This window comes from Berghia stephanieae, chromosome 2, assembly GCF_034508935.2.
Source record: "Berghia stephanieae isolate SIO BIC M18660-M18661 chromosome 2, UCSD_Bste_1.3, whole genome shotgun sequence".
Taxonomy (NCBI): Eukaryota; Metazoa; Mollusca; class Gastropoda; order Nudibranchia; family Aeolidiidae; genus Berghia; species Berghia stephanieae.
The window spans coordinates 122,000,726-122,027,447 of NC_088361.1; the positions used below are offsets into that span (position 1 = coordinate 122,000,726).

The following is a 26,722-nucleotide window of genomic DNA, read 5'->3' on the forward strand; positions in this document are numbered from 1 at the left end:
TAACACACCACTTGCTTGAATGTCAACCTCTTGAAGATCTGAGATGCACATTCCTCCCACCAAATCCAAGCATCAGTAACACACTTTATAGTCACCTGGAACAACTACAAAAGACATCTAACTTCTACGTTATGGCACAAGACCGAAGGGCTAGAGCTCAGGTGGTCGCTGGTTCGGATAAGTAAGTAAGTAAGTAAGTTCAGAGTATGGCAGTACAGTATGGCTGGAGTTTGATGACCCAAACAAATAAAAAACAAATCCCGTAACATCAAAACATCATATTTATTTCAATAAAACAATGAAATATACCGACATTAAAGAAAAATGTCATGACATGAGAATGGAATTGAACTATAGAATTCTTATTTTACAAAAGATTTTTTAAACACAATTTATGATTAAATTGTAACTTCAATTACCTGTTGATGATATCATCAGATCTGTCAGTCTTATCAAATAAAAATATATACGCTATTTTAATCTATGAATAAGTAATTAGCAGATCAGCATGTACCCATACCTACTCAAATAAAAAAAAAAAAAAAGGTATAGTTCAGACTAAGCCTGAATCAACCCATACTCAAATTTTCTTTTTCTTTTTTTCAAAGGGTAAAATTCAGATTTTTATCAGTGTAAATAACAGGACAGTATTTTGTTCAATTTGCATTTGAAAAATAAATCCTACAAAAGTACATTTATCTGTTAATCCACTATTCTTCAGAGCAACAGTTCTACTTCTAGGCAATGAAAACTTTCTCATCTTTGCGTTTCTTCTGGACAACTGTACCAGGTTTGTGTTGGGCATCTGGATGATTTGCGAGTTCTGGGGGGCATGAAGAAATGGAGCTCTGCATGATGACCTGTTTGAGGTCGTAGAATAGAAAGTTGTCTTCCTTGGTGAGGAATGTGATGGCCACACCACTCTTACCAGCACGACCCGTCCTACCAATACGATGGGTGTAGTCTGAGGGATCAAAAACAAAGGACAGTTGATGGTAAAATACAGACCAGCAATTAAATAATTGTGAATTAAATTCTATTAGTAGATCATGTATGTGCTTGTGTGCGTGTGTATGTGCATGTGTGTGTATGTAATATTATATTTTTTTTCATATGTATTGTCTCCTTTTCACATACACGAACACATTTCTGTTACAAAATGATCACTTTAAAAAACCTGTATAGATAGTGATAACAGAACATGCAGCAAAAACTGGTTAAACCAAAAAATGTCTAAACTGAAAAGACTGCTAAACAAAAAAGAAATCAAAATGTTGTAATTTTTTTTCTTCCTTTGTTTCTGTTAACCAAGTATCAATAAACAGAAAACCACTATGCTCAAACTATCTTTAAACTGAAAAGATATTACCCAATAACTGAATAACCTTATATAAAAATAGCCCATAACCGAACAAAATTCCTACTGCAAATTTTACCCAATGTGCTCTCTTGTGTCCATTCAACTCCCCTCACACACCTCTGCTGACACCCTCTCTGCTTCGTCACCAACTCCCCTGCCCACACATATACAAAGCCTTATTCATCTCTTTCGCCTCTCTACTCCTCCCAACCACACCAGTCCATTCTTACTTGATGATGAGAAAACAATGGGTTGGTTGAGAACAGTAATGTTGTAACTCCTAAAGATGACGTTGTAGTTATAACACTGTTGCTCTCTTTGGCACCTTCTACCACTATGCTTGTTGGTCTGCACATATACATACACCCCCCCCCATTCACGCAAACATACTATGCTACATCAACCAGAAGTCACAAAGTAGAAGAATTTGATGGGATGTATTGTTTGAGACAGTAGGATGAATGATAGCAGTGGAATAATAATATCCCTGGAAAATCATGAGAACTTTTTTGAGGCATGCTTAAACTGAAATATGTTTAAACTGAAAAGGAATACCAAGTCCCTTGAATTTCGGTTTTGCCGTTTTTTACTGTATTTTGATTCCAATCATTGGCTGAGTTGAGAAAATAAATAGCTGGGCACAGCAGTATGATTGTCACCTCGCAACTAAAAGATATGGGGTTCATTGCACTAGCTGTGCTGTGTGACCTCATGCAAGTAGTATCCATAACAAGAAATGACTCTAGTTCTGATGGAGACCCAGACTGATCTCAACTACTCAAAGAAAAACAAAGAAAGATCTCACAGGCAACTTTTCAAACTAAGCTCAATTCAACACCATCCTCCAAATAATTCTGAATATAATAAAAATATTAATTTGACGATAGGCAACTATCATAACATTAGCATATCAGCCTGAAATGGAAGCTGACAATCCATGTCAACCCAACTCATCACTTCAATATTTATACTTTGGAAAACATGAAATTCGGTTGATTTCATAAACAACTCACTTGGTGAATAAAATAGTGGATTTCACTGATATTTCCTTTTCTAGATGGAAATAGAGACAAAAATTTGCAAGATAAAAGTTCCCTATTAGGTATAACCAAAAACTGTTGGTACAGTTTCATTGTATTAGTGGTGATATTTCTATTTATCTTAGCTTGCAACAGTTTACCTTCAATATTCCTGGCCATGTCATAATTGATAACCATGGAGACATTCTTGATGTCGATACCACGACCAGCAACATCAGTGGCCACCAGCACTCCCTTGGACCCTTCCTTTAGACTGGCAAGGGCAAATTCTCTCTGTTCTTGTCCTTTACCTCCGTGGAGTGTACATGCATTTATCTGTGGATAAGATAAGAAAGTTGAGGTTTGAATTACTGAAGATTTGCAATAATTAATATCAACTACTTTTGTAGTCAACAAATAAGAGAATGTTCGATAAAGCAGATAGAAACTTTCAAATACAGTCTATTTTCTTTTAGAAATAAAAATTAGACAACCATAGTCTTTCCCATTCTCAGCAGGTTGATTATTTACTTCTTTCTTATAACCTTACTAGTGTCCACTTCTACTGACTATTAAAAAGAGTAGCTTATTGTGGAATACCTCAATTTATTTCTTTATCTGTTCAAATGATGAAATACTGTTAAGGTAATTGTTTGCTGCTGGACAACAATGTATAAACTTCAAAATTAGAAACAGATCTCCTCTGCATATGTCCTTCATGAAAAAAATTTCCACTAATAAATCTAAGGTTAGCCTTTATGAAATGGGTGATACTGATACGAAAGATTGTAAAATATTTGTCATTTGCCGTTAGCTATAACTTACACCCATCTTTTCCAAAGATTTAGCCAGCACATCGGCCCCCTTCTTCTGGTTGACAAAGATAATGATAGGAGGCTCCAAACCTTTGTTGAGAATATCGACCAACTTCTTCCTGAAGATTGAAAAGCAAAAGAAAAAGAATAAAACATACATCTGAAGGAACTATTCATTGTAAACACGGATCTAAAAATAACATTGATTAAACAAAACAACAACAAAAAAAAAACAACTAAATAATTTATTGAAAATAACTTAATGGGAAAAAGAAATTTTGAAAATAGAATAGAGAATTTTACTTTAACTATTTAAACAAAAGAATAAGTTCCAAAGGAGGTAACTTCCTGTAAGACATTTCACCTCAATTCAAGTAAATGGATAAATAATATGTAATAGGTTGCGTAAACGAAAATGATCATCTCTTAAAACGTGAGACATCAACATGACTCGGTTTGTTTGTTTTTGTTTTTAAGGGTTTTACAGCGCTTGCGACACATTTAGGTCATATCAGCGCCAGTAAAAAGGAAGGAAAATGGATAGAAAAACATTCTAGATTTACAATTAAAAGGACATAAGAAAAAGTAAGACAAAGGGAATGGTTTAAATAGGGAACAAATGTAGATTCCAAAAGTCTCATACAGACAAAAGCACAAGAACCCAATAAGAGGAATACACTCAAATGTTTACAAATCATATGTTCATAACAATTTTTTTTAATTACAGTATGTTACAGAGATGATTTACAAGGAAAATAAATATCATCTCCCAAAACTATACCTACACATTCAACTGTTTCCCTCTCAGCTAAGGACTCCGGCCATGGTCAGGACAAAACAAAGACAGAGAGCAATTGGAAAACAGATATAGGGGGATAGAAGACAAATTAAGTACCTCCCTGCCCAAAAAAGGGGGGTCAATAACCCCACCCAGTCTCGCTCTTTGTCAAAAGGTCCCAGGAAGGTCACATTCAAGAACAAGCAAATCTTGTTTAATTTTTCTTTCCTCTGAACTTGAGAAAGTTAAGTGATTAAGTGAATAATTTTTTTTTAATATAAAAATATTAATAATGACTAACAATAATGTACCTTTTGCTTGAAGTCTACACCGATTCTTAAAACTTAATCCGGTTTATAGAATTTAAAAAAGTTTTTAAAAAAGACATGTATGGTTTTTTTTTTTTTTGTTGTAAAAAAATGCTGACCTCTTCTCGTTCTCCCCGACCAAGTAGACAATCTGTTCTACCCTGTCCACAGGTTTACCCACGTTACCAATATAGACAACAGAGGGACGTCGTAAGAATGTTCTGGCTAGCCTTTCAATAGTTGGGGGCATAGTGGCTGTAAACATCACAGTCTGGAGATAAAAAAACATAATTAAAACTTTTTAAAAATTCTAATACCAACCCCCCACCCCCCAACCTCAAGTAATAAATAAAAGAAAGAAAAAAAAAAGGTTCTTTTTTTTCTTAACCGAGTTAGTGTACGATAACATATTACATACACATACAATCCATCAACTCAAGAGTAAAGGAGTATCTAATGGTTATATTCTTTAAAAAATGAAATAACAATTTGGCTTTATTTACATTGATTTGAGAACAAATGCCATGTTAAAAATGCACTTATAATGATCATGATATAATAATAATAATAATAATAATAATAATAATAATAATAATAATAATAATAATAATAAAAGAAGAAGAAGAAGAAGAAGAAGAAGAAGAAGAAGAAGAAGAAGAAGAAGAAGAAGAAGAAGGAGAAGAAGAAGAAGAAGAAGAAGAAGAATGTTAACAATGAAAAATCTAAAAGCAACAAACTAATAATTCTCACCTGTCTGTACTTTTTCTTGGTATTGAAATTCTCCAACATTTTCTCATCATCTTCAGCCTCCTCTGTGTCCGGCTTCTCATTGGTTACAGGCAGATATTCCAGAATTTTCCTGACCTCAGGTTCGAACCCCATGTCAATCATCCTGTCTGCCTCATCCATGACCACATAGGTACACTGGCCCAACACCAGGTATCTGTTCTCTAACACGTCAATCAGACGACCTGGGGTGGCTATCACAATCTGTAGAGGAAAATAAAGCCAAATATGAAAAATCTACCAAAAGGCGGCTTTATTATCCTTTTCAATACAGGTTTTCAGATTTGCCAACCGATAATCATCATGTGATTTCATTTTTTTTTTTAAATAGGGAAGAAAAGTTGTGACGTCACAAATTCTACTTTTCTGGTTTCTAAATCATTGGAAGTGTGTATGCAACGAGTCCTTCGGAGGACTATTAATGAATAAGTTACATATTGAATCATAAGATATCATAACTATTTTAATAGCAGGATTAATAGGCAGGCTCTAAGAATTACGGGATTTAAAAGAGTGAGGATGGATGGTCTTTATTGATGACAAGCAAAGATTTAGACTAGAATAGAAAATAAAATGCCATCCCTCTGAAACCAGAAAAACATTTACACAACATATGTATTCAGTCCTCTGGAAGAGTCGTTTTACACTCTTGAGCTTTGAGCTTTTATATAGCGCAATATCCACTCAAACATGCTCAAAGCAGTTTCCACACCCTTGAAGTGTGGAGAGAGAAGTTATGGAATTCTGCTTCCAATGGCTCAAACAACGTAAAAATTATTCCTTCTGAGCCATAATATCCCCCAAAAATGGTAACTACAAATTGCTAATTTATCGCAAATTACTTAGACAGATTTAACAGACCCAGCTACCCAATCACTGTTGAATTGAAAAATAACACAAAAACTGCACCCAAAACAGCTTGTGAGACAAGTGCTCTGTAAACTGAGCAATCAGGATCCTCACCCCCCCCCCCCCCCCCCCCCCTCAATACTTCACAAGAAGTAGAAAATTCCAATGTATCGAATTGAGCTGAAATCAACAACAACTAAAAAACAAACAAAAAAACAACTAAATATCAGGAAACTCCAAATTGAGATGATTCATCGAAGCAAATAAAATTCCAATTCCGCCCCTTACTTCACATCCTTGTCGTAGCTTGAATCCCTGGTCCTCCCTGGAGATACCACCAATGATGGACACCACACGGATACCCAGATTCTTGCCAAACTTGACAGACTCCTCTTCAATCTGCTGTGCCAACTCACGAGTTGGGGCTAAAATAATGGCATAGGGGCCCTGGTCAGCATCCTCCATTCTGTCACCAAAAAAAAAAAAATAATTCAAAGCTCATGATTTTAAAACCACTACAAAATATAATGCACATACTATAATATCCCTATTAATATATCTACTACTAGCAGCATACAAAAAAAATGTATGTGTCCAACTGCCTTCGTGCGTTTGATGTCTGCGTTAACTCTATGCATTTGCAGGGTGTCCACCAAAGTCCACCACTAAAAAATCAGACCAAAGTTGTAAAAATCCGACCACATTTTAGACTTATTTTCTAAATCCAATCAACATTTCAAAAAATAAGGGTTGCCTCACATGGAATTTAGGTGGTGGTATTAGGAAGAGGTAACAGAGTTCTCCTACCTCGGATCCAAAATAACAGACGACGGAAACGCAGAACACGATATCAAGCACAGAATTCAAAAGGCAAACCAGGCTTTCGGCATGCTGAAAAACTTTTGGAAATCAAAGCAAATAATGAGAAAGACAAAGCTGAAAATATACAAGAGCAATGTTTTAAGTGTACTGCTTTATGGAAGTGAAAGCTGGAAAATGACATCCTCCTTAATACAGAAACTAGAAGCCTTTCAGAATAAGTGTTTAAAAAGAATTTTTAATTTATTTTGGCCTACAAAAATAAGAACAGTGGATCTATTAAAGAAAGCTTACTGCACTAGCATTGATAGTCAAATAAAAAGAAGAAGATGGCGTTGGCTGGGTCATGTGGCCAGAATGGAAAAAGGGTCACTTCCCAAGACAGCCTTGTACTGGACAGCAGATGGGAAGAGAAAGCGGGGAAGACCCAAAGAAACCTGGCGAAGGACCATGGAGAAAGAATTAAAGGAAGCAGGCCTGTCCTGGAATACAGCCACCGCAAAAGCAGCCGATCGCAAAAAATGGAGATGTCTGGTGGATGCCCTATGTGCCTCAAGGCCCGAAGAGGATTAAGTAAGTATTAGGAAGTAGTAGTTGCAGTGTTGGTGACGGTGGTAGTAGTAGGAAATTTATAAACATTCTCATTTTTTCAACCAATGTTCATTTTGTCAGACCATGGAGCTGCTCTACCAACCAAAATCAGAGACTTTTCCGACCTAGGCTTTAAAAAAAAATGACTAAAATCCGACTTTGGTGGACACCCTGGCTTGCATATAAAGAGAACAACATTCATCATTCATACAAACATTTTCAGAGTACATCTTACTTTAAAAAAGGTACTTGCTCCCAATTTTCCTCCAAACACATACACATACACATCAACACATTTAGACAAAAGCACATCCAAATCTAACTATGAAAGTGCAAAAGAAGTTTATTTTTTAGAAAAAAAAATTTTTTAAATAAAATAAAAAACTGTGTAGGTTCTACAATAACACTTAACATGTGTGTTTATAGGACATTATTATCCCCACCAAATAATGGGATTGTGGTTCGTGTCTGTTGGTCAGAAGGATAGGGGAGAGGTTGGACTTTGATAAAAGCTAAAAAAAAAAAATGTTATTGCACTTGCACAATTAAAGACTGATGCCCTCGACATGCTGCATTAAGAGGTTATTTCTCCTCCCACCTTTCTATCTTGGGTAGCCCCATGATCCATTTAAGCAAGGGTATGAGGAAAGCAGCTGTTTTACCGCTGCCAGTTTCAGCCACCCCGATGATGTCTCTGTTCTGTAGACCGATGGGGATGGCTTGTTTCTGGATTGGTGTTGGCTCCTGAAATTTAATTTTAAAAATAAAACACAATATAGAGCTCTATCATTATTTATTACTGTCAAAATAAAATAATTCCATTCTCAACCCTTAATACTTTCATAGAAACAAACGATAAAAAAAATGAATAAATAGTTTTAAAAAAAATGAATTAATAACAATTTTTAAAAAGTGAATACAAAAACTAAATAAAGCACACACAATAAAAACAGCATAGTGCTAATCTATCAGTCTAAGGGCCATAACTCTTCATATTTTTCTAAGTAAAGTGACAAGAAAACTGTAGACAAAAATTATATTAAATAAATTAAAAAAAAAAAAAGCTTATCACAACACTTCGCTCTTTAGGATCTTGGAAAACAAATTAGTAATATATAGAATAGTATGAAATAAAATAAAATAATAAATGGATTTATCATTACAGCACGTGTCACCACTGTGTTATAAGCGAGGTTGGTATTTAGGGGATGGCAAGGTTTCACTATGTCCATCCATAGATAATGGTAGGCGATATGGGATAATCCCATAACTGGTAGGTAATGTGGTAAATAAAGGGTAGAATCGAAAGCTTGAAACATCTTTAAAATACAAACAACTTGCATACTAGGGCAAAGATGTACAGTAATCCATCACCTCAAAGCTGTATTACAAAGGGGTAGTTTAGATACTACAACTTAATATGTGCGGCTTTGTGGTCTTGTGGTATGACTCTCGCTTTCAGATCAGAAGGTCCTGGGTTCGAGCCTCAGTCAGCGCATAGTTGAGTCCTTGGAAAAAGGCTCTTTACTCACATTCTCTCACTGTACTCTGGTGTACAATGAGTACCTGGCTGTTGTCTATGTCGGAATAAAAAAAGTTATATCATCTAACAGGCGTCATGTCTCGTTCTACATGTTACATGTTGCTGTTGGTCAGGGACCCTTGTAAAGTGCTTTGAGCACGTTTAGTGGATATTGCGCTACATAAAAGCTCAAGTTTTTTTTGTTTCTTTTTAAAACTCAAACTCAAAATATAGATAAGTACGACACTTGGGTTAAATCTTTGTTTGAGTGAAGATCTTCGAAGATACATAAGAGAAGACTGAGACTTGTGGTGCACTGCTGGAGACACAAGAAGGAGATTGCAAGCAGTCTTGTGCTATGGGAACCCCTAAGAGAAGCAGAAGCAGAGGCAGGCAGAATAAAACATACATTAACTGTCTGCTAGATGACACAGGAATGGACAACACCCGGGAGCTGCGTATGCTTATGGGGGACAGGACAGAATGGCGAAGACCTGTGGCTCACACCCCAAGGGGCGGCCTAAGTAAGTGAGTGAGGACAACAGATATATTTTTCTGAAGGTGACAAAAGCAAAAATTACATTTCTTGTCATGTTTACTTGAAAATCACATTTCAACATCTGTTTCAACCTGACATAATAATGCTTTGAGGCTGTGGCTCCCATATATAGGCTATATTTAGGTTGTCCCTACTTGTGAACCAATCAGATTTACAAGAATATTTTTGATGAGCTAAATTTAGAAGTGGATAACTCCCCCAAAATAACTCTTTTCCATGTACCTTGTATCCAATATCATCAATGACAGACAACAGTTCTCTGGGCAATTGTGCTTCCTTCCAGAATCGTATAGGGTTCGGGATGCGGCCCCCTTTACAGCTTATGCTGAAGTCCTCCTTGAAGATTCTCCAGTCCCTCTCCTGCATGTCGTCCAAGGGTTTCTCCGACCAATGTCTGTCGTCCCATCTCTGTTTGGCTTCTTTGTTGGCCACATTCTTCAATCTCTTTCTGGAAAATAAAATGTCATCTTCTTAAAGAGTGAGGACATGATTAATTTTTACAACATAGCTTGACAATTAAGGGATTTAATTTAATTTTTCAGTTTAGACATTGTCAACTTCTGGGTCATGGCATAAGACTGAAAAGTTAGAATTAGCATCTAAGTATAATTAGATTAGATTGAGGATATAAGTAATATTGTTCACATTGATGACGATATGTTCATTCAATATAATAACGAGTAGATTATAAAATGTCAAAATTAAGAAGAGAGCCAACATTTTGTTTTTTTAAGGGAATGAAAGTAAACAAAATTACTTCTCTTGATCTTTTTCTAAGTCTGTTCTTCTAGCCTCCATTAGATCTCCATAGAATCTAGACTGGTCTTTTTTCTGAGCCTGTTTGGAATCAGATGGAAATATAACTTACATCAAAAATTGTCATCATTTTAAGATAAATCATATCAAACAAACATAACTTGAGATAATGAACAATTAAATCATGAAATAATATAACATTGATAATCCGACATATATCCGAAAAATAAAATAGTACTTAAAATCTTGGAAAGAATTACACACACACACACACACAAGTGCAATCAAACACTCAGATCATAGCCTTCATTGACTCAGAGCCCAACACTTCCATAGAAATTATTTCACAATACAAGACCAAAGTGACTTGTCGGTAGGAGGCTTGTTTGTTTGTTTTTGTTTTTAAGGGTTTTACGGCGCTTGCAACACATTAAGGTCATATCAGCGCCAGTAAAAAGGAAGAAAATGGGATAGTAAAAAGTTATAGAATTACAATTAAAGCGCAAAAGAAAAGGTGAGACAAAGGGGAGTTTGTTCAAATAGGGAACAGATGTAGATTCCAAGAGCACACCGTCAAAGTACTTAGATTGAGATCACCTAAAAGTCTCATCCAGACACAAGCACAGGTCCCAACTAAGAGGAATACAATCAAATGTGTACCAATCATATAATATAATATGTAAACTAAACAAAATACAATGCATAACAGAGATGATTTACAAGGAAAAAAATATCATCTCCCAAAACTATAACTATACATTCGACTGTTTCCCTCCCAGCCAAGGAACTCCGGCAAGGATCAGGACAAAACTAAGTAATCTCATTCCAAGACAATGACAGGAAACAAATGAAAAACGGGTATGGGGGTATAGAAGACACAGCATGTACCTCCCTGCCCACTATGGGAGATAGGAGGCTTCAAGGTAATAAATGATCCCATTGGTCGTACTACTGAATACAACATACTGCTCACTTTCTTTAGAAGATCACTGCTTTATATTGTGACGTAAATTTTTAGAAAAAAGGCTATGCTCAAACACCATACCTGTCTACTTGAACATTTCAAAATCAGTAGCCAACACAAAATTCATCAGTAATAAATGGTACAATTTTAGTAATACTCCACCAATTAACAACAACAACAACAACAACAACAATAACAACAACAGCAACAACAAAAAAAACAAAAAACTACTGCCTACCTACAACCTTCTGTACGTAAAATAAATGTTGTTGACCTCCAACGTTACGAGCTGGCAATCGACTAAGCTATCATGGGCGTGAACTGAGCAGTAGCCTTTATAACTTTAAGGGAACATTTTTTTTTCTTTCTTTGAGAACTGCGGGAACTTAAAAGAAAAAATAATTTATTTTTTTTTCTCTCTAATACTACGACCAAATTGTTGTGAAATCAAAATCCGTAATATTTCTTCCATTTCCGAATGTCAGAAATTGTGACCTAATTTCCGTAACAATCACGGACGATCCGTAAACACACACACACATGAAAAGGAACAAACAAATAATTTCCTGTAATGAAATACTATTTTTGAGGTGAGATATTTCTAAACCGGCCAAGCACCAATAGGTGAAATTAATCAACACCAGTTAGAATACGAAAATGCACCCAAAAAAATTCCAACAAACCTTGATGTCAATACCCGCAATGTTTCCCCTTCCAAAGAATTGAACTTGATGTTTTTCTTTGTACAAAAAGTTGTAGTCTTGAGATGTGTCATCACCAGCATCCCAGTCAAACACAAATTTACGGTCGTTCAGACGACGGATTCTCTTGCGTTTCTTGATAATACCCAGGTAACGCTCCTGTTAAAAAAATAAATATGAAGATAAAAAGCATGTTTAATTGTCATATATATATATAATATATATATATATATATATATATATATATATATATATATAATATATATATATATAATATATTTTTTTTTTTTTTTTTTTTTTTTTAACTTTTAATTCAAAATTTCTGAATGGTGCTAATAAATTCTGTTGTTATGTAATTTAACAACTTTTACATCCTATTGGCACTGTATTTACTCCCTGTTAATCAAAAACTGGATATGTTGCATTCACGATTATGAACTACATAATTTAATCACAGAAATGACCAAAAAAAAATTTTTTTTTAAAAACAAAAAACGATCACTATATCAAATGTTCAGGGAGAAGAGAACTGAAAGTATAAAAAGTGAAGTGGCTCAAAACATTCTACAAATATTTTTCAGTCAATGTGAAACATCTTTTAAATAAAATACTTCCACATAACTGTACATCGCCAGAAAATGAATTAAAGGCCAACTTGTTTCTCACCCTTGGGTACAGTTGAAGAAATGAGTGAGTTGTCACTCCTGATGCAATTAGTTAAAAAATGATATCAGTGATAGAGACGAGACAATTAGAAACAACCAAGAGGCACAATAAAAATTTCATGTTATTTTTAACCAAATATAATCAAACCTTCCATGGTGGTTTACGCGATTTATACCAAATCCCATGGCCTTCATTTCAATAATAACAAATCTTAAACTGCTGAAAACTTACACGAATGGCTTCTGATTCTTTGTCTTTGTCTTTGGAGTCTCTCACTTTATTCCTCTCACTCTCATTTTCTCTCTCTTTCTCTCTCCTGGCCTGTCTTTCTCTTCTCTCCCTTTCTCTCTCACGCTCCCTATCTCTTCCTCTATCCCTGTCTCGATCATCTGAAATGAAATGACAAAGAAAAGATGGGAAAGGCAAATTAATATGCGGAATGGGACTGGGTGTATCAATGACTATTTCTTGTAAATATACATGATAAAATTTTTTTTGACCTTCTTGTACACTAAACAGTGATTGATTGGCTGAACTTAAGAGCTTGAAATTGTAAAATTTCAAGAATCTGTAAGACACTGCAACATCGAGCTACCAATGCAGATGATTAAAACCATTTTTAATATTTATTAGGATTGAAAAGATGAATAAATAAGATGAAACAGGAAAGGGTGTTAAAGCTTAGTTGAGATTTTAAAAATAATCATTATGGGTGGAAAAGGTTATTATGTTACAGATGTAATATGTTGTAATATGTAATAACTGTAAAATGTCACCACCAATTCTGATCTATATGGGATAAGAGTTTGAATGCTTTATTGTTTAAACTGATGTTGGATAATTTAATAAATCTTAATAGTTTGTTTTACAAGAATCTTAAAGATAAGATTATGCAAAAAGTGTAATGATGGACATAGTCTGAGACAAGAATATATGAAAAGGCCAGTAAACGTTACCTAATCTATCGTTAGAAGCCTTGAGAAATTCCATCTGTTTTGCCTTTTCTTCCTCCATCTTCTTTCTGGCCTCATCAGCAGCTTCTTGACGTTTGCGCATGGCTTCAGCAACACGCTCTTCTTTGGTCAAGAACTTGGGCTGGAGAGTAAAAGTGAATAATAAAATGCTATAAAAGCGCAATAATGTGATAATCTGATTATATCACAACTAACCATTTGCAAACTTGTAGCACTTTAGCCAAAATTTCAACTGTCACATTATTACCCAAAAAATGTTTTTTTAAATATATAGAGAAAGAAAAAAATAGAGGAGAGAAAGAAAGACAAAAAAAAAGAAAGAAAGAAAGAAAGAAAAAGGAAAAGAGAGAGAGAGAAAAGGAAAAAAAGAGAGAAAGAAAGAATGATTCGGTTATAGACGGAAATAAAACAAAAACAACCATAAGCATCACAATCACATCCCCTTTGGAGGAACTATGCTTGTATTACAGGGTGGGAATATGTTGGTTAATAATTATACACTACACAGTGCTGTCTGGATAGCTATAACAACATGATCTAGGCAGTAGCCTTTCTCTAACCACACACACTATGCGATTAATAGAGCTCCTTCAGAGTTGACTCTTGTCTGAGAGAAACAACTGAAGAAAGATACAAGTGGTCGTTTTTAAATAAAAGTGAAATACAGGGTGTTTTTTAATTACTACCTGATAAAGAATTGAAAAAAACTAAAAACGTTAGAGACATCTGGAGTTATTTTTTGTATAACGTTAAGAAATTATTTACATTTTGTGTCATATCAATTTTAACTGCAAACAAAATTTGGTTACTGAATTATGATGTTTAAAGTAAAACCAGGCATAAAAACAGTGCGTGATTGATATTGAACGCATAATTTACAAACCAAAAACGGCAGACGATGAATATGAATCTGAATATTACTCGAAGTTGACTCAATGCTGAGTATTTGTATTCGAGAGTGGAGAGAGTTGTAGAATGTGACAGTCATTGTTGGTGTTTAGGCTGAAGAATTTTGATAATCTTCGCTTGAATGTTTCTAAATCTTTTGTGTTCACACATGGTTCAAGAAGAGCGTTCCACTCTTTGATAGTGCGGGGTGCAAATGAATATTTGAAGATGTTTTGAGTTTGTAGATTGGCGTTTTTGTGTTTTTGAGTGGGGTTTTCTTTGAATGCGTGAATTTGATTGTACGTCTAGTTATGCCAGTGAGATAGCCTTCATTTTGTTTGTACTTTTGAATATGAGAGTTAGTCATTGTTCTTTCCAACTGTCTTGTAAGGCAGTGTGATCATTTTTGTTACGCTGGGGGTTGTAGTCATTGAAGTCAAATTTTGCGGCGTGGCACTGGACAGCTTCAATTGTCTTTATATCTGATTGTAGGTGTGGGTCCCAAACTGTACAAAAAAAGTCTTAATATTGATCTTACGAGTGTTATGTAGGCGGTTTCTTTTAGGTTTGCTTGGCAATGTCTGATATTCCTTTTTGATGAATCCTAGCCCTGAATTTGCTTTATTTATAATTTTGTTGATGTTTGATTGCCATTTTAGGTTTTCTTGTATAAAAGGATGCATAAATGTGGATTTCCTGTAACTTGTTACATTGTGTGATTGTTCAGTGTGTAGTTGGATCTAAGTGGTATTTTACTGCGGAATATTTCCATCTTATAACATTTTGTTTCATTGACACGCATGCTCCAGGGGTCTGCCCATTGTTCGAGATTTTGTGAGTCTGCTTGCAGTTGTATTTTACAATTGGTGATTTGATGTGTCTGTAGAGAAGACAATTTATCTGCAAAGAGCCTTGTTTGAGATGCTACAGCTAGAGGAAGGTCATTTATGTGACAGAGGAAGAGTATTGGACCTAGAGCTGTCCCTTGTGGTACTCCCGAAAAAGTCTGTGGCTACATGATTTCAAATCACATACAAAAGTAAGAAGACTTGTACCAAAGAGAATATGGTAAAAAACACCAAACATGAAGTCAATAAGTTTATGGTATAAGAACGTAGAAGAGACAGGTGTTAGTATGGGTTCCAATCAAGATTTGTTGAAAAAACTACCTTGTGATAAACCAGAATCGTATCCAAAGAACAATTAACAAATATAACTTAGAAAATGCCCTAGAGATCAATTTTATCTAAAAAAAAAAAAATACAAAACTCCTGACCATACCTTACTGAGGGCTTCCTCCTCTGCTTTCTTCTTGGCCAACAATTCCTCTAAAGACAGTGGGACTTTCTTCGATGGCCTCTCCTCTTCTTCCTCCTCCTCCTTGGATCTTCTATAATAAAAGAGTCATTAAAAAATTTGACCAAATTTGAGAATGAGATCTGAACTGTATGATGGATTAACAATGTGTATCTTCAGTGCCTGACTACAATCTTACACGCTTCTTCTTTAATTTTACCTTTATTTTATCTCAAACTAGAAAATGACACCTATAAAATTAAAGTATCACATTGACAACCATCTACTTCCAATTCTAATGGAGCAAACACCATATACAATATCCTACTTGCAGTTAAACTAAAACTAAATGTAAAATTGCATGGTCAGTCATTCATCGTCAATATGCTATTGTTTAGAATAGGGTAAACAGTCAAGGACTCTGGCCAGGGCCAGGACAAAGCCAAGTTATCTCATTCCAAGACAAAGATAGAAAATGCTCAATAACAGATGGGAAAGAAGACGCAGCAAGTGACGTCCAGCCACCATGGGAGATCTTGCAGTGTAATTAATGGACAAATTATACCAGTCAGCTTTATGACGATACTTTCACATCTTTGTCCATCTGGCTGGGCTGAATGTCTCACATCTACAAAATTAATTTTTATTGAGCAAAACAAGTTGTTTTTCAACAATGTCTTTGATTCCAGTCTAGTATGTATTACACAAGAAATAGTCTTTCATAGCCCTGACAAGTAAAATGTTTGATCAATACAATGTGACATATTATTAGCTATCAAATGGTCAACGAGGATAAGTATTTGCTGGTTGTCAACTTTGAGAAAAAACAACAACAAAATAATACCCCACCAACATTCAAAAACTAAATTAAATCAACAACAAAAATAAATAAATTAATTAATTAAATTAAATTTTAAAAATAAATAAAAATGTCAAATTTTTAATGCTGCACCCAAAGAGCCAATTATTAGCATTGATAGCTATATCTTACTTTAACAAAAAAGACTTCTGCTAATGAGAAAAAAACTTTGAATGGGTGAAAAACAAAAAGAAACTTGTTTCTTATTTTAATGAATTACCCCAGAAAAGAAAAGACTTTTTTTTAATCATTATATATTTTTTATTTTTTTAAAGCAAACTTTTCCAGTGGTTTATTTTTCAACGCCATTGACTGGGTTCAAATTTATCTACTTACATTTACATTTGGAAAAAAAGAGAAAAAAAAGGCATATTATTGTAAATATAATCCCATTCACAGTACACGGGCAAGTGAAGAAATTTCTTAAAATATACAACAGTTAAAAACAAAAATGTATACATTCACCAACCTGTGGTTATCATTGTCTCTACTGCGCTTTTGGTCCCGACTGTCTCCTCTGTTCTTTTTTCGGTCTCGTTCTCTGCTCCTGCTTCTCTTTCTAAAAAAAGGAAGTGTAGTTTTTACAAATAACCTGAATTTGTTAGAATTAAATTTAAACACACATAAAGGAAAAAACAAAATCTGAAATAACTAAATACATACATCAGTAGTAGGTAAATATATATTGATTACTTCATTTTCAATATCCTTTTATACACATAACTTTCACCACTATATCTTTCAACAAGGGATGGACGTTTTCTCCTCTTGTGGTGATCTTGAAACAGTGCTGGAAGCAGGGTGAGGGAAGGGAAGGCTTAGACTGTCACAAAATGTAGTCATAATTAATTATCGATCAAGACATAACTTTGATGACCATGATTTGTTTACAGAGGTGTTATGATGTTAGACATGATTACAAGGTTGGTAGCCGTACTCATCTGTGATTTTATTGATTTCACGCATGCTTCTATTGACAAATGTATTTTGTGGTACATACAAAGGTGTCAACCTCAAATTTGGCTCACAGGAATTTCAGACACCATGCAGAGGAATATCAATGCCGAAAGAGGAATTTCCTCACACAAGAAAAGGGAATTGGAATGGTTTTGGCATTGTGTTTACATATTGTATAATTCTAAATAGATAACTAATTAGAACTATATTATAATAAACACAATGCCAAATACAATCCCAAAGTTTATTTCAAAAGAAGTAAAGCTCTAAAAGCCAATGGTAGTGATTATAGTACTGGTGAGGATGATTTGGTGTTTGTTATTGTAGCAGTAGTGGTTGTGATGATGATGTGGTGGTGGTTGTAGTAGTATTGGTTGTAATAGTAATGATGTGGTGTTGGTGAATCTTGAAGTCGTAGTTGTACGATGTTGATGTGGTGGTTGTACTAGGAGTAGTAGTAGTAGTAGTAGTAGTAGTAGTAGTAGTAGTAGTAGTAGTAGTAGTAGTAGTAGTAGTAGTAGTAGTAGTAGTAGTAGTAGTAGTAGTAGTAGTAGTAGTAGTAGTAGTAGTAGTAGGAGTAGAAGAAGAAGAAGAAGAAGAAGAAGAAGAAGAAGAAGAAGAAGAAGAAGAAGAAGAAGAAGAAGAAGAAGAAGAAGAAGAAGAAGAAGAAGAAGAAGAAGAAGAAGAAGAAGAAGAAGAAGAAGAAGAAGAAGAAGAAGAAGAAGAAGAAGAAGAAGATTCGTGCTGTCTATGCAATATTTTTCACTGCCTACCTAAAATTTTATAACTTTAGCTAAAAACTGATCAATGTTCTCCCAGACACAACACTAACAACCATTTGATATAACTATTTACATACGAAGAAAAAGAGCTACCATATGCGAAGCATTTTTTATGAATACATTCATTACCCAAATCTCACCTTTCTCTGCTATTAGACCTGTGTCTAGGTTTATGCTTGTGACGTTCCTTTGATCTAGAACGCTCCCTCCTCCTCTTCACCTCACCATAATCCCTGACAGGACTTCTGGATCTTGACCGATTTATTGGTCCCATGGTCTGATTCTGGAGAGAACAAATTCATCCATAAGCTAAAAAATGTGAATGAACAGTGTAGACATATTACAAACTTTTTTAAAAACAGACTTTACTGATATTGTTTAATTTCTACTTTTATTGTCTGCTAATAATTAACACTAATCACTATTTGAAATCACTACTACTTAAGTACTACTCCTATTTATTTAGAAAGAAAGGACCATGAAGTCGAAAAGGGGCGGGTAAGGGCCTATCCTAATCTTATAGATTTGAAAAGTTATTTTGTATCCGACCTACTCTACTCAGACTCTACACAAAGAAGGTAGTCCAATTCCAGCCTAATCTGCTGATCGGCCATTCCAAAAATGAAGCGCTAGTTTGGGTAAAAACTTGAATAATACTATATCACATCATCTACACTTGCATCATTCTTCACACTATGAACGGTTCTTGAATCATTTAAAAATAAGAGCAGAGATCAATCTTTCTTTTGGTGTGATTTGACATCGATGAAGGCACGTTCTATCAAAAATTATATTTTTGATAAAAATTATACCATTTTAGAACTTTTGTTTTTATTTTTTTTTTAAATTGAGAGAGCAAAAAAAGAACAAGATATCCCATCTAGTCATCTAGATAATCCATCCCAAATTTCGGCACTGTTCGGGGGTTAATGTCCCTGACGAGAGGGTGGCCATCTGTTTTATTTATCTCAGAACTGAGTTCAATCTGGGTTGCCACATTAGCTCTATTCTGTTGGCTCTTATACAGCAAAATTAATAATAACAATGACTAATTGCATTAAACATGATAACCATTGAGAGAGATGAAGCAGTATGTTGTCGAAAGCTTGGTCATCTAATTTCCCATGTATCTTCCTCCACATGAATTTTTCTAAGTGGGATGAAAGAGTTGTGTTTGCAACCCCGGCATAACTTTTTAAACGACTTTTCGCATTTTTTTCAGTGACATTCAATTTAGTTTGTCCAAGCACTGATCATTCATATGACGCATGTTGATTAAAAAACAAACAAACAAACAATACCAAAACTACCCCCTTCCCTCCACTCCATGCCCAAAGAAAAGTGATGAAACCGGGTTCTGATTATTACGGGAATTGAAAAACAAAAAAAGTAAACACAAAAGAAACATAAATTAAATAAGTGTTAAAACAAAATAATAACAAACAAACAAATAATAAATGAAAAAAAAACAAAAAAAAGTAGTCTGTAATGTACAGACTAAATCGCTTCACACAACCAAACATATCTGGCCAATCTCTAATGTAAACATAAAAATGATGACACCCTCTCGTTAGGGACATTCAACCGCCGAACAGTGCCCAAATTTCAAGGGGGTGCAGTATGTTTCATTTAAGGCGGCCTTCCGAAAGCTCCTCGGTCCATAGTCTCAGTAGTATTGCAAATAGTAGATATCATTCATTTCAGTTATTTGCAGTAGTACTTTAAATGCGGGTTCGTTTTGTATTTGCAGTAGTAGCCTAAGACTACGAGCCGAGAGGCCTAGAGCTTTATTGTATAGGGGATTGGGCGCAAAACATAAATAAACTATGTTACTAGTATTTTTATTTTTATTATTTTTTTAAAAGTATTACTATCGAGCCTATTACAATTATTATTATTTTGCGTTTCGTTGACAATGATGATGTGTCTGTTGTTGAGTATTGATGGTGGTGTTGATGTGGTGGTTGTGATTGTAGTGGTCGTGGTGATGATGACTAACTATAACTATAAGGATAATGATGATGATGTGTAAATGGTAGTGGCGGTTGCTGTAGTTTTGATAACATTGTGGTAGCTGTGGTAGTGATAGTAATGATGATGTGATTGTTGTGGTTGTAGTAGTGACAGTGGTACCAATGATGACGAGGAGAATGATGATTCTGATGATGATGTAAAGTAAAGGTGGTAGTAGTAGTGTTAGTGGTTGCTATGGCTATAGTTTTGATAACGATGTGGAGGTTGCTGTGGTAGTAGTAGTAATGATGATGGTGGTGGCTGTAGTAGTAAAGCTAGTTTGATGGTAACTTCTATTATTTGCAGGAGCACTCACTGAGATATGAGTCGAGCAAAATGGCAATGGCATGAGAGAGAGAGAGAGAGAGAGAGAGAGAGAGAGAGAGAGAGAGAGAGAGAGAGAGAGAGAGAGAGATTCCTGGAAGTTTATAAAATAAATTTAACTGTAAATAATACAATAAACAATTCTCATTAAAGTAATCTGACAGATAAGCTACTACTAGAGATAGATTTCAAGATGTGAACGACTGATCAAGTTGGAGTTGGAGAGGACAGGGAAATTTTCATGGATTGGATTGGGGCGGGTACCAAAAACAAATCAAAACACGATCTTGTCAAGTTTCAGACTTGAACACAACTTAAGGACTTACCAAGTAAAATGCTTACTTCTAAAATCGACGATTTTGGATTTATTTTCTGTAAATTACTGTAAAATAATAATAATAGCCACTTAGTTTAGGTACCTTCTACTTTCTGAACGAAGAAACGACGATGATGTGCAGACGAATCATTAACTCATTTCCATGAAGAGCTTCACTGCTTTAAGTCAACACACCATGCAATCATCAAGTACATACATTCAATCAAAGCAAATTGACCCCTTACCCTGTAATCATATACATGTGTGTGTGTGTAAATATATATATATATATATATATATATATATATATATATATATATATATATATATATATATATATATATATATATATATATATATATATATATAATATAATATATAAATAAAGTCACTCACATATTTTTTGACCAAGACATATGTTTCTATGCTCTCCATGTCGTCAGTCGGCATATATGTCCGTAGTGTGCCAAAAAATGTGAGTGATTTTAAGAGAGGAAAGAGAAAAATAGAAGCACACTGCGGACATATGCCGACTGACGACATGGAGAGCATAGAAACATATGTCTCGGCCAAAAATATGTGATTGACTTTATTTATATTTTATATTAGCTCTAACCAACATTATCAAGCACTCTCGTACCTACAAGTACCCACCAACACTACGTGCAAACGTTATACTGTGAATTTGTAACGTGGCTTATCATGAACCAAAGTGGTAATTCATTAGAGTGTAACAAAAGGAGCTACATAAGGTAAATGCAATAATACAGACCTGCCAAGTATGACGATATATTGTATTTTATCCGACTGATAGAAATGCGTGAATATTATTTTGAAAGGATTTTGTACTAAACTTAAATTGAACATTGATAAAGCACAATGTCCACTAAACGTGCTCAAAACGCTTCACAATGCAGCGCCACTCAGCATTCTCATCTTTTCAAACACCCCCAACACCACAGATAATAATTCCCAACTCAACCTATTACAAATAAAAACGAATTACCATCACCATGAAAGCGTCATCACTACCACCGTCGTCAACACATCATAATTTGTACATCTAGACTAAAATCAGAACTATTGATGCTATGCGTTTAGTTAAAATAATCACAACATCCACCAGCCAGATATATAACGTATCAACACACAGAATTATGTGTAACCTTAAAAGTTTATATCAAATCTGATAGACAGAATTAATTAAGTTATAACTAATAATTAAAATGGCTGTCTAGAAATAACAAAAAGGCTAGCACTATTCAGTATCTGATACTGAATAGTGGTTTTGCACTATTCAGTATCTGATACTGAATAGTGGTTTTGCACTATTCAGTATCAGATACTGAATAGCGGTTTTGCACTATTCAGTATCTGACACTGAATAGTGGTTTTGCACTATAATACGGTGTTTTTTTTCCCGAAACCTGACAAAGTTATGGGAAGAGGGCAGCTGTGGGAGTGAATATGGGACTCAGAGAAGTGTACACCAGTGGGGAGTGAACCTGGGACTGGGTTTCGGCGGGTTTTCAAATAAAAAGCAATTACTTTTTTACGAAACACGACGACACCTGGCAATATCCGACAAAGTTATGAGATGTAGGCAGCAGCGTGTGTGTGTGTGTGTGTGTGTGTGTGTGTGTGTGTGTGTGTAGGGGGGGGGGGGAGGAGAGGATGAACCTGAGATTCAGGGAAGTGTACACCAGTGGGGAGTGAACCTGGGACTCTGGGTTTTGTAAAAAAGCAATAACAATATGGGGGGGGGGGGGGAATTACATTTTTACGAAACCCGACAAAAGGCGGCAAAGTTGTGGAAAGGAGGCAAAGCGTGGGAGTGAACCTGGGACTCAATGAAGTGTACACCAGTGGGAGTGAACCTGAGACTATGGTTTTCGGCGGGCTTCAGCTAGTTTCATATAAAAGCAATTAATTTTTTACGAAACCTGACGAAACCTGGCAATATCCGAGAAAATTATGGGTAGTAGGCAACAGTGATGGGGAGTGAACTTGAGATTCGGGGAAGTGCACACTAGTGGGGAGTGAACCTGGGACTGGGTTTCGGCGGGTTTTGAAAAAAAAAGCAATTACTTTTTGTTTACAAAATGCACCAAATCCCAACAAAATGGGGCAAAGTTATGGGAAGTAGGCAAATAATGGGGAGTGAACCTGAGACTAAGGGAAGTGTACACCAGTAAGGAGTGAACCTGAGACTATAGTTTTCGGCGAGTTTCAGCGAGTTTCACATAAAAGCATTCACTTTTTCACGAAACCCGGCAATATCCGACAAAGTTATGGGAAGTAGGCAACAGTGGGGAGTGAACCTGAGACTCAGGGAAGTGTACACCCGTGGGGAGTAAACCTGAGACTTTGGTTTTCGGCTGGTTTCAGGGAGTTTCACATAAAAGCAATTACTTTTTTTTAGAAACCCGGCAATATCCGACAAAGTTATGGGAAGTAGGCAACAGTGGGGAGTGAACCTGAGATTCATGGAAGTGCACACCAGTGGGGAGTGAACCTGAGACTCTGGTTTTTGGCGGGTTTCAGCGAGTTTCACATAAAAGCAATTAATTTTTTACGAAACCAGGCAATATCCGACAAAGTTGTGGGAAGTAGGCAACAGTGGGGAGTGAACCTGAGACTCAGGGAAGTGTACACCAGTGGGGAGTGAACCTGAGACTCTGGTTTTTGGTGTTTTTCAGCGAGTTTCATATAAAAGCAATTACTTTTTTACGAAATCCAACGAAACCTGGCAATATCCGACAAAGTTATTGAAGTAGGCAACAGTGGGGGATGATCTTGAGATTCAGGGAAGTACACTTGTGGGGAGTGAACCTGGGACTCTGGATTTTGTAAAAAAGCAATACCAAGGGGGAGGGGGAATTACTTTTTACGAAGCCCGCCACAACCCGACAAAGTTATGGGAAGTAGGCAGCAGTGGGGATTGAATCTGGGATTTGGACACCGATGAGGATTGAACCTGGGACTGCGAGAGGCTGGTACCAGTGGACAGTGAGCTCAGAATGTACTTTTATTTCGAAACCTACTGAAATTGCCAAAAGTTATGAGAAGGGGGCACCATTGGGCAATGAACCGGGATTCAGGGAAGTGCACACTGGTTGGGAGTGAACCTGGGACTGTGAGAAGAGGTTATCAGTGGAAATGAACCTGGGACTATGGAAGATAGATACTAGTGGGAAATGAAGCCGGACTATGGGAGTTGGGTACTAGACGAGAATGAAGCAATTACTTTTTTACAAAACCCACCGAAAAACCATAGACTTAGGTTTACTCCCCAATAGTCTACACTTCCCTGAGTCTCGGGTTCACTCCCCCACTGTTGCCTACTTCCTTTCCATAACTTTGTGGGATATTGTCGGGTTTCATAAAAAAGTAATTGCTTTTTTTACGAAACCCAGTCCCAGGTTCACTCCCCAATGGTGTACACCTCCCTGAGTCCCAGGTTCACTCCCCACTGCTACCGACTTCCCATAACTTTGTCGGGGTTCGGCGTGTTTTGGCAGGTTTCGTAAAAAAAGAAACACCCCTAAAAATACCACCTGTATTCAGAAAATAGATGTCAATTGTAGTCTAATATTCAGTATATCTATTTAAATCATTATTATTATTATTATTATTATTATTTATTATTATTATTATTATTATTATTATTATATTATTATATTATTTATTATTATTATTATTATTATTATTATTATTATTATTTATTATTATTATTATTATTATTATTATTATTATTATTATTATTATATTATTATTATTATTATTTATTATTATTATTATTATTATTATTTTATTATTATTATTATTATTTATTTTATTATTATTATTATTATTATTATTATTAATTATTATTATTATTATTATTATTATTATATATATTATTATTATTATTATTATTATTATATTATTATTATTATTATTATTATTATTATTATTATTATTATTATTATTATTATTATTATTATTATTATTATTATTATTATTATTATTATATTTATTATTATATTATTATTATTATTATTATTATTATTATATTATTATTATTATTATTATTATTATTATTATTAATTATTAATTATTATTATTATTATTTATTATTATTATTATTATTATTATTATTATTATTATTATTATTATTATTTATTATTATTATTATTATAAACGTAAATTTTAATATAATACGGCAATTAATTCACGGAAGTACATCGCTCAATTAATAATGGCAGAAAGTCTGGCCACATATTTATAATGAATCGGGTTTGTCTTAGATGACCAAACAAACAAACAAACAAACAATAACAACAACAAACAACAACAACAACAAATGAGACAAACAAAAAAAGCAAGATTTTAAAAGGTAATAAACAATAGAAGAGCACATCAATGAAAAACAACAACGAGATTATAACACATAAAAGATATTCGTAATAAATCGATAACTGATTAAATTACTCGAACTACTTGATTAAAAAAAATAATAATCATAAAATGATGATGATGACAATTACAACAACAACAATAATAATAATAATAATAATTGTAAGTAAGTAGAAATAATAATAATAATAATAATAATAATAATAATAATAATAATAATAATAATAATAATAATAATAATAATAATAATAATAATAATAATAATAATAATAATAATAATAATAATAATAATAAAAGAACAATAGTATAATATCAACATTAAAGCATACTACTAGCAAATAAAATTATTAAAACAAAAGTTTAAAAAATATCAATAGACAGAAGGAATTTTTAAAATATTGGGGAAAAAAAAAAAAAAAGTTATCCCTGCCGGGATTTGAACTCTCGAACCTTAAGCTCAGAGTCAAACAGCTTATTTCCACCAAGCCATGGTGTCACTGAACATTTAGTGACATTTAATCATGTGTATTTAGATATTTAAAAATGCATTTGAATACCACTCTTACTTTGATATTTTGAACTATGTTAATTGCACTATAGCAGAAATTAAAAAATTACGATCAAAATATTTTTACAACTTTGAATCGGGCTGTCAGTTACTGCACGTGTTCAATCTGGAAGTAGGTCAGTAGTTCGACCGAGATTGTCGCACTTTTCACTCTCTCTATAAAAAAGAGTTCCTTGTGGATACTGAATAGTGGCAAAGCACTATTCAGTATCAGATACTGAATAACCACTTCCTAACAAAAAACCGAGTGGCGGCAATTTCGTTCCGTTTATAGCTACGCAACATCATTACTCCCATTACCATTGCCAGATAATCAACCACTGCCAACACGAACATCATCATAACCACCACCTCAGCCCCATCGTGATCGTAATAAAAACTTAAATTATACAGTGCAATTTCCCCTGATATTTGATAAAATCACTTCATACGTGGACCCAAGCCATCAGCACCGACATGGCGCCTATGGCATATATTTTTTCGAAGAAAACAACGTCGTTATCTTCCAGCTACTCATTTACACCTGGTTCGGTGAGAGAATGTGAGTAAAGAGCCTTTTCCAAAACTCAAATTTGTACCGCTCCAGAGCGGGACTCGAAGTAGGGAAGTCCCAAGGGAATTGTCGTACCACAAGACCACACAAAACATCATCACAATAATCATCACAATCAACATCGCCGTTGCAGCAGCATTATATTTATTATCATCACCGACAGAGCGCCTCAACTATCACCACTACATCATCACCAAAACAAGAACAACATCACTGCTATTACCGTCACAAACACTACCACAATGGTATCCACCTCTACCACCACCACCACCGCCACCGCCCCCGGATCTCTAATCATTAC

The 26,722-nt window shown here is 34.7% G+C and overlaps 1 protein-coding gene across 3 annotated transcripts; it reads right to left on the bottom strand.

The window, feature by feature from the left end:
- Positions 1-263: 263 nt before the first annotated feature.
- Positions 264-21,119, bottom strand: LOC144966465 (putative ATP-dependent RNA helicase DDX23). Of its 3 annotated transcripts, none has more exons than XM_078903034.1 (16): positions 21,006-21,119; positions 18,390-18,532; positions 16,980-17,069; positions 15,637-15,745; positions 13,450-13,588; positions 12,725-12,882; positions 11,810-11,986; positions 10,164-10,243; positions 9,629-9,854; positions 7,924-8,069; positions 6,204-6,381; positions 5,031-5,270; positions 4,400-4,551; positions 3,205-3,313; positions 2,541-2,715; positions 264-964 (listed from the first exon to the last, which is right to left on the bottom strand). In XM_078903034.1, exons 2-16 carry the CDS (start codon positions 18,521-18,523, stop codon positions 738-740), a joined length of 2,340 nt encoding a protein of 779 aa, XP_078759160.1. In that variant the 5' UTR covers positions 18,524-18,532; positions 21,006-21,119; the 3' UTR covers positions 264-737. The 3 variants fall into 3 exon arrangements, with proteins under 3 accessions (XP_078759160.1, XP_078759158.1, XP_078759159.1); XM_078903032.1 differs by having other exon boundaries at positions 20,913-21,065; XM_078903033.1 differs by having other exon boundaries at positions 20,929-21,059.
- Positions 21,120-26,722: the final 5,603 nt, after the last annotated feature.